This window comes from Puma concolor, chromosome F2 (genome assembly GCF_028749965.1).
Source record: "Puma concolor isolate L17-30 chromosome F2, mPumCon1.1.hap2, whole genome shotgun sequence".
In the NCBI taxonomy this organism is placed as follows: Eukaryota; Metazoa; Chordata; class Mammalia; order Carnivora; family Felidae; genus Puma; species Puma concolor.
In genome coordinates, this window is record NC_141684.1 from 72,176,341 (window position 1) to 72,193,233 (window position 16,893).

The 16,893-nt window shown below is 39.9% G+C and overlaps 1 protein-coding gene across 2 annotated transcripts in view; it reads right to left on the bottom strand.

Annotated features, from left to right (window-relative positions):
* Positions 1 to 581: 581 nt before the first annotated feature.
* RAB2A (RAB2A, member RAS oncogene family) overlaps positions 582 to 16,893 on the bottom strand; it is an 87,753-nt gene continuing 71,441 nt past the window's right edge. For both annotated transcript variants that reach the window (XM_086695205.1, XM_086695206.1), the window contains exons 7-8: positions 3,847 to 3,915; positions 582 to 1,778 (exon numbers count right to left, since the gene is read on the bottom strand). In XM_086695205.1, coding sequence (XP_086551331.1) covers positions 1,683 to 1,778; positions 3,847 to 3,915 — 165 coding nt within the window. In that variant the 3' untranslated portion in view covers positions 582 to 1,682. The remainder of the gene's footprint in view (positions 1,779 to 3,846; positions 3,916 to 16,893) is intronic.

Genomic DNA, 16,893 nt, shown 5'->3' on the forward strand with positions numbered 1-16,893 from the left:
AATACTCGGGTAACTTGATTTTCTCTCACCTGTCCCTCTGGCCTCCAGGAGCTAGTGAAAACAAACCTAAGATAACATTAGGTGATTTCCCGCAAGAGTGATGTCAGACCTTTGACAGAGTATTGCTGAATCTTCAGGGAACACCTGCGGAGAGTTGCTGAAGTGAGTGAATTCAAGGTAGGTTCATACTCAGAACTTCTTTATTAACCCTTCTTATAGTTTGGATGTACCTTTGTGCTCACCGAGAAGTAGGGAATACTTCCCTCCATCATCAGCAACCAAAAGAATTTCAGTATTGAAGAGGGTGATCACATTTAAGCAAAATTTTTACAAAGGGTGTTAAACATGCTGACCCTTTAAAAGATCTGCTTTTTAAATAAGCGTAAAAGCTGTGGACTACAAAAAGACATTAAAAAATGATGTGGTCATAATAAAAAAGAACACTTTTATACATAGGATTTTATTTTGCACTGCTGTAACAATTTCATTATAGACCAAGGGAGAGAGAGAGAAAAAAAAAAAAAAAAAAGGATAAAAACCACCACACTGAGTAAATTACTAAAGCTTTTCTACTTTCAACAGGATTTTCCATCTGGTAGATTTATTGTCGTATCCCCTTCAAAACAGACAAGATGCTTACCATATTTTAAAGATTATAGGTTGCCACTGAAAGAAAAATTTTACACAGTCACTGTACATCAAGGTTGAAAAACTGTCCTGCATGAAAAATATACTTAGAAATCATGGGAATAAAAGCAAAAGAAAACATTATTGTGTTGAAGGAAAGATTAAAGTCCTCACAATGCGCCATCTAAATGTGGACATTCATTCTTCTTGGAGTCGCTCAGGTGTAGGGAGTTCGTGCTTCTGCCCAGTTCACTCATTATACTGTGTTTTTACCCGACAGTATTCATTAAGGCAAACAAATCCTTTTCTGAAGAGATCTTAAAGAAACTGTGGACATACAGCAAACTTTTGGCATTAAAACAGGTTAACGCACACATAGCCTTTAGTAAATGTACATTAAGCATATTTTCTTGGACTAGTGACAAGAAAGGATGAACATGCTTGTTAACAATGTCAAAAAGTTTAAAATTCAGTGTCCGAGCAATTCCTAACAATGCTTCTGTAGCTTTAAGCTCTAAACAGTATAGAATTTATGCAAATGCATTAAAGAATTCAAGCTTGGCAAATTACACCCAAGCAGGTTAAACTGTATATACAGAAAGTAAATGATAAATACAGAATTAAAGGAGTCCTGGTTTTCCTTATAGCCTTGAAAACTGACAAACTTCTTGAGGACAGTTCTGTAATATTAAACATTAGGTCACCACGGGTGTTGGGAAACCTAACCACACAAACTGATTTAAAATGCTCAAGATGACTCTGTAGTGTTTAATACAGTTCAGTTCATAGGTAAGGGCACAAGACAACATTTAACAAAAATAATCACATCAATTGACCTAGAAATCAAATGCAAATAGATATGAATACAATCTCCAAAATCTGTCTTTTTAAGTGAACATTAACCATTTATTCAAAGTTATACAAGAATTTGAAGGATTAAAGTCTCCTGTGACATAAAGCCATTTCAAACAGTTTCATGTCGCAGCTGAGCAGGAGGACAGAGTGAAAGAGGAAGTGAGTAGCCGCATTGGGGCAGCGAGACAGTAAACAGGGACTCAACAGCAGCCGCCCCCGGCCTGCTGTCCTCCCTGATTGCCCGCGTGTGTGGCATTGGTAGCAGCGTGCTGAGGGCCAATTTTAATGCCATTTGCCTGAAATAAAAGGGGAAAGGGATTAAAAAAAAAAAAAAGTTAACGGGATCCAACCAGATAATACGGTTTAACTAAATTTAAAGAACCCCGTGGAATTCCCAAGGACATGATTTTACCCAACAACTCAGAAAAACAATACAGATGAAGCAGATTTTCGCAACACTGGAAGGAGTGTCTCCCAGGGGCCGGGATGTTCTCCTTTTAAAAATAATCCTGTGGAAATGTTTCTGAAAAGAATTCCTCATCACACCAGGTACTTAGGAGTAAAGGGGAACCAGGCAGCGCTGCCCTTCAGGGCATTCTCACGACGGAGAAACCGTCTGAGAGCGGGTGTGCCGGCAACCTTTGAGAGAGAAACGCAGGCAGAGTCTGCGCGGCTCCACGATACAACGTAAGGCCTTTTCTCTGGACGGCATTTCTGTTCCGTGTTGAGTCAGCTGTACGGGCTAAGGGCATATGAGTGTTCTGTGTCATCAATAATTTCTATGATCCCCAAAGACATGGCAGCTTGCCAAGAAGCCACACACAGAGTAGTTCTTTCATTCATCAAACTCACACTTCTGTCTTAACCCGCACTCCCTCAAGTGGGTTTTACCTAAAAATACAACACTTTGAGCAAAGTAATACGGTAGCTTCAGAAATTAAGCTCTTAAGGAAACTTGACGTCACAGTAAATCTCAGATTTATAGTGCTTGGCAGTTGTTCTGCAACGGTAGTGGCCTTGGGGTTTCTGGCACTAGCTCAGTATTGACAGCAGCTGATGTGGTTTCTTTTCGCTCTTTTGACTCCTCTTTAATAAAAAGCATGCCCTATGGCTCATTGGTTTTGCCCCCTCTGGGCTGGTAGCAGCTTCTTGAGGAATCAAGGAGTCAGACTTGGCACCGGGCCAAATAAATCGCACGGCCTGTTGGCTCCTGACAGCACATTACAATCAAAGCTGCGGCAGGCACAGCAAAGCAGTCAGCTACTATATGAAACCAGGCAGAAACAGCGAGTGTGCCCTTTGAAACAGAGGCCCAGTGGCTGTTCAGTTTCTACGGCATTAGTCTCCGCACGGTGTCGTCTTTAAATTAACTCAAAATCTACTGCCGCGTGAGCTCAGAAGATAGGATTGAGAAAACATACTCCTCCGGATTAAAAGAAATGAGAAAATCGAGTACTTTCTGGAAACCTCAGGCAAACGGTCGTCTGTTTTAGCAAAGAATATGGAGGCAAATAATGAAGAGCCTCATTCATGTACAGGCCAAGAGCCACACGTGCAGTAAAGGATTTCTAACACGAAGCTTTCCTAATTGCAACTCTAGGAGGAGTAAGGGCTTTTCTCTCGGAAGCACAAAGTCTTACCATGGGAATGGCAAAAATATTTATGTAAGACTAAATAAGACACTGCGTATTCACATAAACATTCTGAAATAAGTAAGAATAAATGCATAGTGGGGATTTAGGTCAGAACGATGCCCTTCAGTAAACACTCTGGATTGTATGCTTCGAGGCTTTGTATTTTATCCTAATCGTATTCATCAAAACTGGCTCAAAGTAATTCTACAAAAAGGACAAAAACAAAACCAAAAACAACGCTAATTGCCAATTACATACATTAGTCTCATGAAAACATACGATGCTATACAGGGAGTAATTTCCAAACTAGATACGTCCCTCTTTCATACTAGACAACAGAGAGAGCATCCTGCATTAGTAGCATAGTATGGGCATTTACACACTAGAAAATGATTCCCCAAAGCAGATGACACCAGATGGACGTGTGGATGAAAGTGGAATTTCTCCTCTCTTTGGAGGATTTATCTTATTTTGCATTGCTTGCAATAAATGGATAGGGTTACTTATTTTAATCCATCTTCAGAAAGTGATGCTCTATTAGAACATAAACATTTACCCATTAGAAACATATAACACATTTTTGGTTAGATGATCATAAACTTAGTGTGTTAACTGACGTCATAAATTCATTTTAGGAATTAAAAAGAATAGAAAATCATGAATCTATGTAGTAACTAAAATTCAATTCTAAATTAATATTAGCCAATAACACACACACACACACACATACCTCATTATTAATGTCAAAGACTCCTTCTTGGATTTTTTCATAAATTTCTTTCGCTGTATTAATAAATGCCTGAAATATAAAGTAGAGAAACTGATTCCAATTATATAAAACCACAACAGTAAAACATTATATAAAAACTCTGTAGAATATCATGACGTTCCATACAAGAAAATCAACCAATGTAATACACCATATTAACCAATAGAATAAAAGAGAAAACCCATATGATCACTTCAAAAGAGGCAGAAGCCGCATTTAACAAAATCTAACAACCTTTCATGATAAAAACACTCAACAGAATAGGACCACAAGGGGATTTCCTCAACCTGATAAATAGCATCTATGAAAAATTCACAGCTAACATCACAGCAAATGGTGAAGACTGAACATTTTCCTAAAGATCAAGATCAACCACAAGGCAAGGATGTATATGAATGTTCATTATTTGTAACAACAGCCGAAAAGTGGAAACAACACAGATGTTAGTCCACTGAGGAATGAAAACCAAAAGGTGGTATAACCTTATAATACATATTACTCGGCCTTCAAAAAAAAAATGAAGTACTGATTCATACTACAATGTGGATGAACCTTGAAGACATCATGCTAAGTAAAAGCAGCTACATATAAAAGACCACGCATGGTAGGATTCCATTTACTGAAATGTCCAGAAGAGGTCAACCCGTGGAGAGAAAAAGTAGATTCTTGGGATTAGGAGAAATGGAGAGTGACTGCTAATGCGTATGGGGTTTCTTCTGGGGTGATAAAAATGTTCTGGAATCAGACAGTAGTGATGGTTGTGCCACTCTGTGAATACACTAAAACCCACTGAATCGTACCCTGAAAAAGGGCCTATTTTATGGTGTATGAACTATATCCCAAAAGAAAAATTCACCCTGGCGGGGCGGGGAGGGGATGTGCCGCAGAAATACCATAACATGAGAAGAGCACACACGAGGAAAAGACGTCAGTGAGGATGAACTCCAAAGGCTTCCATGCTGAAACGAGCTTACTTTCAGAGGCCACTGTTCCACACAGGATCGTTTTTGTCAGGACAATGTATTACTTAACACACAGTTTAAGAGGGAAAGAATCAACGGAAACTTACGATAAAGAGATAAAAAGCTGTTCAACTTTTATGCCACACTGAATAAAGTTTCACCCTTTTTCCACATAGCAACTACTAAGTTGACAAAAAAAATCAGTGTTAAAATACTAAACCAAATTAAGCCTCTAAATACCAAAATTAACCCACAAGCATTCTATATTTATATAAAATATTAAGCAGTCGGTAGAGCATGTGACTGACCCTTGATCTTGGGTTTGTGAGTTCTAGCCCCATTCTGGGGGTAGAGATTACTTAAAAAATAACTAACTATGGGGCGCCTGGGTGGCTCAGTCGGTTGAGCGTCCGACTTCGGCTCAGGTCATGATCTCACGGCTCGTGAGTTCAAGCCCCACGTCGGGCTCTGTGCTGACAGCTCAGAGCCTGGAGCCTGCTTTGGGTTCTGTGTCTCCCTCACTCTCTCTCTGCCCCTCCCCCGCTCACCCTCTGTCTCTTTTTCTTTCTCAAAAATAAATAAACATTAAAAAAAATAACTAAAATAAAAAATAAATATTAAGGCATTTTACATAAATATTGCCAATGCTACAGAAGGGGTTTATAAACTCACGTTCTAACCAATCCGACCTGAGAGGTCACAGATCATAGTATGAATATTATAAACCAGGTCCTCTTCAGTGGGCAGTCTATGAAAATCCACAAAACCAGGCTATTCTCCACCAGCACTGATACAGATTTAATTCCAAATTTAAAAAGTAAACAGGTTCATGGAGAGGAACCAATCATACCTTTCGTCTTTTCTACACTGGAAGCATCTGACTGCTGAACTTGCCACCGGAGCTTTTGTTTCCTAATTAACAGGACTGATATGTTTTCACCTTTAAAGGCCTTACAGCTCCCCAGAGTAATCAATCTACTGCGGCTCAATTACCGCACCAAGAACACACCAGTCAGCGAAGGAGACGTGAGCGACTGCGGCAGGAGCGCAGAGATATGAATATGCATAAACTCTAAGTGGCTGATCGAATCATCAGAGAGGGTCACGAGAATTTGCAGCAAAATAATGAGAAGAATTAATCACTGCAGATTCACAAGGCACTTAGGAAGCAAGCGCGCTTTTCGTGTGTGTGCTGAGTTACAGCGACGTGAAGGAGACACTGGCTTCCGGCCAACTATGAATTGATTCACGTTCTTCAAAACTGAAGTTAACCCTTATAAATAAAGGAAAATTTAACTTTATTTCCAATAACATGTCAATTATGACGATGACCTTAGAAACCAGGCTAACTAAATATTGAAGTCAACAGATTCATAAATTCACAGGGCTGGAAATCCTTGAAGGGACACCCGCATGTGTACATCTCCCTAGAACATCAGACAGAACTGCAGGATCCCATAAACGAGTTCATACAAACAGGCATTTGTACCATGAAAGTCATTACCTGTGCCAATTTATGTAATAAATGGACTTTTTTCCTAATCTGTTGATGAATTATTTTAAAAACTGGCTCCAGAGAGATATGCTATATGAAATTTCCTACGTCACTTCTAATTTTATTACACGAATAGTACTTAATACTTGATTAAGTAGCTTTAAGAACAATTGTACCCAATGAACTTAAGATGTATTTTGGATCTGAAAAAACGTAGTTAATTTCATCACAATTGAAATATAACAAATGGTTATATTTTCTTTCACGATTCCCACCATCTCAATGAAATCGTCTTCAATGCTACATTTACTTGCCATCCAACTCATGATTATATATTGCAAACACTGAAATATCTTCCACCCCCTCCAGGCATATATTGTAAGAAGAACACTATATATATATATATATGTTAGAACACTAACATATATGGTGTTAAATATATATAAGAACACACACACATATATATGGGTTGTTTTATCTACATGGCAGCAAAATTAATAATACTTAATATGTATTATTAAATGATTAATTAATGATTAATTTTAAGGAGTCCTCAGTTTAAAACCTAATATAATAAATATAGACATCAGTGCACGTGTTTTAAAAGTCTGCGGCTATAGACAAATTGTTGAATCCGCAAATATAATGAAATTACCCAAACACTGTTAAGGCTTATTCGCCACGAAATGAAACTTCTAAGATACGAGCCTTGGGTGTTACAGACAATAGCTGTCCCCTAAAGCTGCAAGCACGTTAAGAAGTCGGAAAGACAAGACATGCCTCTTACAATAATTGGCTAGTATTTTAATTGCTCATTTTGTTCTAGTCACTAAAAAGCAGTCCCCATATGTATTTTTCAAGGTAGAGATGTAACAATGTGAAATGTCTCTAGAACACAGACAAAAATGAGGCAATGAGCAATGATTCAACTAGATACTACTACAAAGCTTTACATTAAAACTCGTTGTGCTTTCACAGGACAGTCTTAAACTTGAGATTCCTTCCGATTTTAACCAGTTTCACTTTTTCGATTTCCCAAGCTATACAAACAAATCCTGAGGTGGGGGCAGGGGGAAGAAAAGGGGAGCCTGTGTGAGGGGCGTGGCTGGGAGTGCGAGGCGGGGATGAACATGTGCAGTATCAGAGGCAGAGGCAATGGGGGAGCCTGCGTAGGGCGGCAGCTGTGGGGGCAGCAGACTTGTGGAATCTCACAGCTCCTGACGGTGGATGGGGTACGGCGCTGTTGATGATGGCTCGTCTTTAAGGAGAGGCTGTAACCTAGGGAATTAATCTGCAATACCTATTTATTATCAGAAAAATGAAGCAAGCTGATGGCACACCTACAGAAAAGTTTTAACGCTAACTTAACATTAGTGCAATACTTTCAAAACAAGATCACCGCGGGCTTTGTGACCCATCAGGCGGAACTGTAAGCAGGAACATCAGAACGACAGTCAAATCTGAATATTAATAAAGAGGTTGCGGAAGAAGAAGAAAACATTTGCTGAGAAACCCAGGTCAAAGGATTTTGTCATTAGCACTGTGAAACAAACACTATCTAGGCAGGTCCACAATTATGCACAGGTAGCCAAGTGCATTTGGTAAGCCTCTTGCTTTCCTGCCCGGGACTCACGCCAGTATCAGAGGCCCGACTCTCTCTTCATTTCACCATTAGCTCTCCCTCTCTGCCCTACTTTGATTAATTGCCACGGTCAGTCCTTCACCTTCGTTAGCCATTAATTGCCTTCCACCTCTGACACTAATCTTTCAACCGTTGGCAGTAGTTATCTAATGGTCCTAATACCCAAATTTAAGTAAATTTTCAGTGACTTCCATAGCAAACATTAAAATAAACATAACCATAAAGAAGTACAAATGCATTAAATTCAAATAAATATTCAACACACAAGCTGATGCACAGCCTATCATTTGTCATTTCACCCTTGGGTGAAAGGGCACCTATTAAATTGTTACCTTAGACTCAGCACTTCCCTAGGTACTATGGAAGATACAGGGAAGAGGTGGATACAATTCCTACTGCTGCCAAACTAAATTTAGTTGGGAGAATCTGAGCACAGGGGCTTAAATCTCTATTGAAGATGCAGGAAAAATACACCTTCCGCGCTGACAGAGGGAGAACGTGTGCAGGGCGGGACTAAGGCAGGCCCAGATGCAGGCCAAGGACAACGTGCCTTTCTTCACAGCCGACGAGACAGAATAGAGGCAAAGGGAAAAATAGAGTAACATGTCATTTTTCTTACGGTTTAACAGTTTTTAAAGCAAAATAGTGAAAATAAATTGTCTGCTACAGAGTAGAAGATTTTAAATTATTTCCTTATGTAACATGCTGCCATCTGGTGGCAAGAAACAAATGTCTAACATCTGCGAGGTAAGAATTCCAAATAAATCAAAGTATCTCAGTTTCATTTAAACATCTTGAACAGGTGCACTCGGCTGGCTCAGTCGGTGAAGCACGCGACTCTTGATCTCGGGGTTGTGAGTTCAAGCCCTATGTTGGATGTAGAGATTACTTAAGAATAAAATCTTTAAGAAAAAATAAACATCCTGAATAGATGCTAGACAGTAAAGTATCCTGTGAAATCAGTGAGTCTAGTTTCTTTTTGAGAACTGGGAAACACAAAGTAACTAAAATGCTGTTTAATTTTCTTCTCATTTCCTAATCAATGCCATGAACATTACAGGTGTCCATCTGACCCCTGAATCTAATGACAACCGGTATTTACTAAGTACTCACTATGGGCCAGTCAACCTGCTAAGTCATTTGCACAAGTTTGCATTATTTTTGAAAGAAATTTACAGTATGTATAAAAATAAGGAAATGCATTTATTTTCTTTCATTTGTTTCTAAGAAACTCTGTGGGATGAAGCAGTTATGCCAGGAAGGCTAGCGGAATGGCCACAAGTGGGGCTCTAGAGCCAGACCGTCCAGGTTCAAGCTCCAGTGCCACCTCTTACTGGAGGTGTTGCTCTGGACCCACTGCTTCACCTCTTGTTAACTTGAGGATAATAATGGTGCCTATGTCATAGAGTCTTTGGGAGGATGAACGCAGACCACTGAGAACAGTGCTTGGCGCATAGTTAAGAACTCACTTCTTGCTAGCTTTCGCCATCAGGAAGGTGTGCGGGCAATGGCGTGTGGGGACAACAGAAGAGGGTACACGTGCTGTATGTGAATGTGCCTTGACACATTGCAGACTAAAGGAAAGAAACAGTGATTGATACTCTTCGGTGAATTAAAATAAAAAGCAAACATTTAAAAAGTAAGCGAGAGGGGCGCCTGAGTGGCTCAGTCGGTTAAGCGTCCCAACACTTGATTTTGGCTCAGGTCATGATCTCATGGTTTTGTGGGTTTGAGCCTTGCATCAGGCTCTGTACTGACAGTGCAGAGCCTGCTTGGGATTCTCCCTCCCTTTCTCTCTGCCCCTCCTCCACTTGCTCTTGCTGTCTCTCAAAATAAACTTAAAAGATAAAGTGAGCAACATAAAATGTGTATAGTGAGTACTGAAGAATCAAATATATTGAGAGTAGACTTAAATATGCAAAGGCGGGGAAGTCTTGTGAAAAGAACATTAGACTAGAATTCAAGATTAGGCAGTTTAAACACAAAACTCCTTCAAATTCTGTGGCTTTAAAATGTTCTGATTCTAGAGGTGCCTGGGTGGCTCAGTTGGTTAAGCATCCGACTCTAGATTTCGGCTCAGATCATGATCTCACTGTGAGACTGAGCCTCGTGTCAGGTACTGTGCTGACAGCATGGAGTCTGCTTGGGATTCTCTCTCTCTGCCCCTCCCCCTGCTCTTTCTCTCGCTCAAAATAAATAAATGAACTTAAAAAAAATGTTCTGATTCTATTTTAGTTTCACTGAGAGAGAACTCATACATACATTATCCAATACAATGGCTTTCAAATTATATTTCATGCAGGGGCCACCTCTTGGGGTGAGGAAGGAAGTAGGGAGAGCCCTATGAACCTCCTCTTTCCTCCTCATTTTTCATGGCATATCCTTCTCTGTCTTTATTTTTTTAAGTTTATTTTGAGAGAGAGGGTATATGTGTGTGGGCAGGGGACGGGTAGCAGGAGAGAATCCTAAGCAGGCTCTGCACAGCCGCACAGAGCCTCATGTGGGGCTCAAACTCACTAACTGTGAGATCATGACCTGAGCCAAAATCAAGAGTCAGTCGCTTAACCGACCGAGCCACCAGGCGCCCCTCTGCTTTTTTTCTTTCACGGTTTTCTGTGTTTCATTAGAAGCAAGAGGGCCACTGCTAAACCCACTGATCTACAGAAGCTCTCATTGTATAGAGGGAGGACTCTCTAAGAGTGGGCTGCAGAAGGAGAAATGACTCGCCCAAGACCATGCACAACTGCAGCAGTAGCAAGATTAGCAGGATCAACGTCCTGTCCAGATTTATCTTCCTTTTATCAGGATCACTTCTTAGCTTTAACACAACTCAAGGGAATTTTCATTTATATTATGTTTCATTTTATTTTATTATTTTACTACGAAGAAAGGCTGGCTGACAACAAGGAGACCAGTACAGTCTAAACCAATAACCCGGGTAAGAAATGAAGGCCTGCCAAATTAACAGTGGTGACAAGAATGGAAAGTAAAGATCAAACTTAGTATCTACTTTGGAGAAATTAACAGGACTTGGTAAAGAATAGGGCAAGAATGGTAAGGTGTTTAAGGATGATTCCACTTTTAGCTGAAGTGACTGACATGGAAGGGTATGCTGTGAACTGAGGTAAATAAAAAAGGAAAAAAAAATCACATTTCAAGGAGAGAATGAAGAGTTTGTTTTAGACACATGGAATTCTAATGCTTATGTCACATGCAAGTGGGAAATTCTTGGTAATTGATCTACATAACTGTGTGCCTATGTATGAATATGCACAATGAATGTGTGAGTGTGTAAGTGTGTGATAAGCACTTATCAGCATGACTTTCTCCAGTAATGTTTAGCTACCTTGGCTTAGGAGAAAAAATGGTTATAACTTTCAAAATCAGCTTGGCTTAGATGATCCTTCAAGTTCCCTAAGGGTGATGGCCAAATAAGGGGGCGAGGAACTGATGCTAGTCAGCAAAATCTTCTAACCAGGCGAGGAGAGTAACAAACGTTTATTAAATTAAACACTCCTCAAAGGATGCTGGAAGCCTCGTAAGGTCAAGTCAAATTTCCAGTGGAAAGCTGTGTGGTAGCCTTGGCACTGAGAACAGGGTTAAGGGGAAAACAAAGCCTTCAGTTCACACCACATTCCAGCTCTACAGCAACGCCTGTTCCACCACTTAGAAGGCAGCCCAAGGCGAGTAAGATGTCCTCTCGATGCAAATTGAGTCTGTTGGTTTTCAAGTACTGGGGCAGGACACAAATAATAGCGAAGGGCCTTGAAACTGTTCATCTTTCTAGCTACACAAGTCATGTGTTTTCCCTAGACATAGAAATCCACCTATCCTATCTGTGTGGATGGCTTGGCAAGTTGCTGTAATCTGTCTGAGCGTCGTTAGCTGACTGTGCTTTCAGCTATTATCTTGGCTCTATCTTTTAGGACATTAGCAGCTAAGCCAGGAATTTCCAGTCTTGATTTTCCAATGTTCCATTTTTTTTAAGATTTGATTTTTTACAGTTTATTTACTTAACTCATCTCTACCCCAACATGGGGCTCGAACTCATGACCCCTAGATGAAGAGTCATATGCTCTTCTGAGAAGCCAGGCACCCCTAAAGATTTTATTTTATTATTTTTTTAAATGTTTATTTGTTTTTGAGACAATGTGAGAGACAGAGTGCAAGCAGCGGAGGGGCAGACAGAGAAGCTGAAGTGGGCTCCAGGCCCTGAGCTGTCAGCGCAGAGCCTGATGCAGGGCTCGAACTCACGAACCATGAGATCATGACCTGAGCCGAAGTCGGACACTTAATCGACTGAGCCACTTAGGCGCCCCTAAAGATTTTACTTTTAAGTCATCTCTACATCCAAAGTGGGCTCGAACTTACAACCCCAAGATGAAGAGTCACAGGCTCTACTGACTGGGCCAGCTAGGCACCCTAATAGTTTAAGATATTTTAAATTACTAGACTTTTGCCTCAAAAATTTTTGATGTTTATGTACTTTTCTGATTTCCCATAAACTTTCAATTCTAAGTAAAATTGATGAGTATAGGGAAAAATAATCCATCAAATGGCTAAGAGAGTGAGAATATCTGATAAAGAGACACTGTTTAGAAAATGGAAAGTCTAACCACTACTCACACCACAATCACCAGTAGGTCTCACAGGAAATATAATACTGTGAGTTTGGGTAATGTACAACTCTGAGAAAATGAAATTTTACTTTATTGCAAAAATACACAGAGAAAATCAGGGAAGGAATTACAGGAAAAAAATATATATATTTATATAGAATTTCATATATATTTATATATGAAATTTACAAAACTATTAATTTATACAGTTATATATAACTATATATATACACATACACAATTATATATATAATTACATATATATAATTATAATACATCACTTCTGGGGTATTGTGAAATCATCAGAAAGTTAGCATGAGTCTTTTCGGAAGGGGTATTTTTCCTAGCCTGCCATAACCTTTGCTACATTTATCCCTGGGTCTAAAAAAAATCTTTTCGAACTACAAAGACCCTAGGCAGCTACTGAAGGAAGCTCCTGATCACAGGAGGAGCCAATCTGATCATTTGGGTTTTCAAAAATCACACAGCTTTTAGAATGCTTAGGGCAAAGTAAATTTAGGACAGAATTCCACCTACATGTTAACCAGTGGGACCAAAGCATAACCTGATTAAAGGCCGAAGTAAGAGAGACAAGGCTGAAGTAACGAAATAAATAGTGAATCATGCAAACATTTGTTGTCTCCCGTGCAGGGGAGACCCTGTGCAAGGCGCTGGGCATGCAGAGATGAAGACAGCCTGGGTTTTCAAGGAACGTGGCCAAGTGTCATGATAGAGACTAAAGATAAATTCATGCTCAGGAGGAGACTGGAATGAGCACAGAGAAGAGAGTATACAAGTTTTAAGTGTGTGTGCACGTATGTGGTGGCTGGTGGGGGGGGGGGGCGGGGGCAGGGAGGGTGTGTCATGGCATTCCAAGAGGAGGTATGAGGCTTCATTATATCCCTGAAAGAAACAGTAGAAGAAAGGGCATTCCAAGGGCAGAGAGCACTTTCTGCGGAGGTGGGTTTAAAGAGCGCCACCCAGCTGATAAACTCGTAGTTTAATATAGAAAGCACATCGCGTGGTGTTGGCAAATAAAGGGACTTGTCTTCTAAGCTAAGGAGTTTGATTCTGAAGAGGTGGAAAACCCACCACACGCTTTTAATAAAATTGGGGAGCGACACTCAGTTTTCATGTTTTGAAAGATCTCAGAGGTACCAGTGTAGAGGACTGAAAAATGTACAACCTGGAGAAGAGATTCAACAGTAGAAGCAGAAAGCAATATACATTAACTGAATACATGACTATGAAGGGGTAGGAAAAAAGACATAGGCTATTGAAGATTCAAATATCCCTAAGGGACTGTTTAAGGTAAGAACAGAAAAGCATTTGTTAGGACAGGCAATTAGGAGGTCCAGGGTGACCTTGGCCAAGGTAGAGCAGTCAACCTGTGAACTGAGGTGTCAAAAAGAATGAGGAAACAGAGATGGAACTTACTAGAGGATGGAGGAGACCATCCAAGAACTGGGAATGACAGGTTTTGCTTTTCAAATGGTTGAAATTTGATTATGCAATTACGTGCTGAGAACCAAGAATCACTAGAGAAAAAGGATGAAAACGTTTAAAGGAATGTCTCTGAGGAAGAGGAAAGGACACTAGTGGGCCAGGTTCTTCTGTTAGGTAACAGAGCTGAATGAACTTCATGGTCTCTACACTCCCCAAAGCCCGCCAAAGAGCAGCAGCGCGATGACTCTGGACCACCACTTCCAAATGCAGGCTCTCAGGCCACACCCTGACCTACCAAATCGGAATCTGCATTTCAACAGGATTCCTAGGTGATCTGAGAAGCACAGCTCTAAACACAACTGACTTGGCAAAAAAAAAAAAAAAAAAAAAAATCCTTTCCTTTTAATTTATTTATTACAACTTTTTTTTTGGTAAATGTTTAGTTTTGAGAGAGAGAGAGAGAGAGAGAGAGAGAGAGAAGTGAGTGGGGGAGGGGCAGAGAGAGAGGGAGACAGGATCTGAAGCAGGCTCTGTGCTGACAGCAGACAGCCTGTTGCAGGGCTCGAACTCATGAACTGTGAGATCATGACCGGAACTGAAACCAAGAGTTGGATGCTTAACCACCCAGGGGCCCCTAGAATAGCGTCTCATTCTTTTAACTCCTCATATGATCCACTTTCCCAGAAATGGGCCCTCCAAGGTTAGGCAGTAAGCTGAGAAGAAATTCCTGTCTGAGCCCAGAGCATGAGGTTCAACCCACTGTGTTAAACTGCTTCTCTCCTGGAGGATGGCATGATTAGGCGAATCCAAGTCCTTAGAAAGCAAGAAACAGAAGACACTGTACTCAGAGCAAACGTCCCTGAAATTAATTTCCTATGTGCTCCAATGCCGAGTCTGAGCCACTAAGAATCTATGGACCCCGTAAAAGTAGCATATTTAGCTCTTATGTTTCATCGTGATTCCTCTTTCGCTCTAATTCTAGCTGGCTAATTCTTGCTCACATCTTGGAGACAGTATACTGCAATTTTATGAGCTGTGTCCTTTCCCACTGAGGCGTTGGCTTTCCTGCCACAGGCACAGGCACTGGCACTGAGCACGTATCACAAGGCAGATGCCGGAGAAATGCTTAGCTCTCCTCCTTCCCTCTTCTCAGGGCAGACACAACACCTGTTAGTCTTTTCTGACCTCGGAGAAACTAAGTACTTGTTTTCCAACATTAATTGCTGAATGAAATAAAAAGCATGCCATTCATACTTGATATCAGATATTAGCAAGGAATTACTGCTATGTTTGTTAGGTATAATAATGGTATCGCGTTGTAGGTTTTTAAATTACTGCCAATGAAATATTTATAGGTAAAATATTTCTGGAATTTCTTAAAAAACAGAGGACATAATAAAACAAGATCATCAAAATGTCAAAATGGTGATAACTTCTAAAGCCTGATGACAGATATATGGGTTTACTTTTTTAAATGGTGACAACTGTTTAAATTGATTTAAAGTAGCAGTGCCATGAATCTTATTGTGAGCTGACCAAAACGCTTTAATACAGCTGATGTAGAAAAATACACTCATGCATAAACATACACCATCATAAAAATGCTCTTTAATGATATACCTAATTGGGTTTTAAAGTGTGACACGCACAAAGGTCATGAATGAACTGAGTTTGCTTTAAATATTAATATAATTCCTTCTTTGATTACTTCTGAGCAATCTTACTAAGAAAGTCTATGTATGCATAATAATCCCAACAATAACTTTATTATTTGTTAAGCATAAGCTAAAACACATAATGTTTAACATGGAAGAACCTGGTTGTTTGTATAAAAATCTGCTCTGTGCAGAAATGTGACAGAGACTCATCAAAGAGCCATATTTAACAAAAAATTAATAACTTAATAATTTGAAAAAGAAATGTGTTCTTTGTAAATTCAAAAAATATCACTTAAGCTTTTATAACTGTGCTACATATCCTCAAATTAGTATTTTTAAAAAATTTTTTTAATGTTTATTTATTTTTGAGACAGAGAGGGACAGAGCATGAACGGGGGAGGGTCAGAGAGGGAGACACAGAATCTGAAACAGGCTCCAGGCTCTGAGCTGTCAGCACAGAGCCCAACGTGGGGCTCGAACTCACGGACCGCGAGATCATGACCTGAGCCAGAGTCGGACGCTCAACCGACTGAGCCACCCAGGCACCCCTCAAATTAGTATTTTTTAATAGAACTGTGAGGCTTCTTAATCTTTAAATTTTTTTTGTTTTAATTGCCACTATGATCTTTAAGAATAGGTTAAAGTTATTTGTATGTGGTTATTGTGTATGTGTATTTGTATGTATATTTTGATCAAACTTTTTGAGATAAATAGAGATTCACATGCAGATTTAAGAGATAATACAAAGAGATCTTGTGTAACCTTTCCCTGGTTTCCCCCAATGGCAGTATCTTGGAAATGTATAGTACGTTGTCATAATCGAAATGTTGCAAAGGGATACAGAACATTTCTGTTATAAGGATCCCTCATGTTGTCTTTTTACAACAATACACACTTCTCTTCCACCCTCCTTAAACTTGGCAGTGACTAATCTGCTCCCATTTCTCCAATTTTGTCATTTCAAAATCAAACTCATATAAATAGAACCATACAGTATGCAACCTTTTGGGACTGACTTTATTCACTAAGCAGTTTTCTGGAGACTCATCCGAGTGGTTGCATGCATCAATTGTTCCTCCCTTTTTACTTGTTGAGTAGTATTCCATGGCATGGATGGATGTACTGTTATCACTTTGTCTAATCATTGGTCTGTTGAAAGACATCTAGGTTGTTTCCAGTGTTTGGC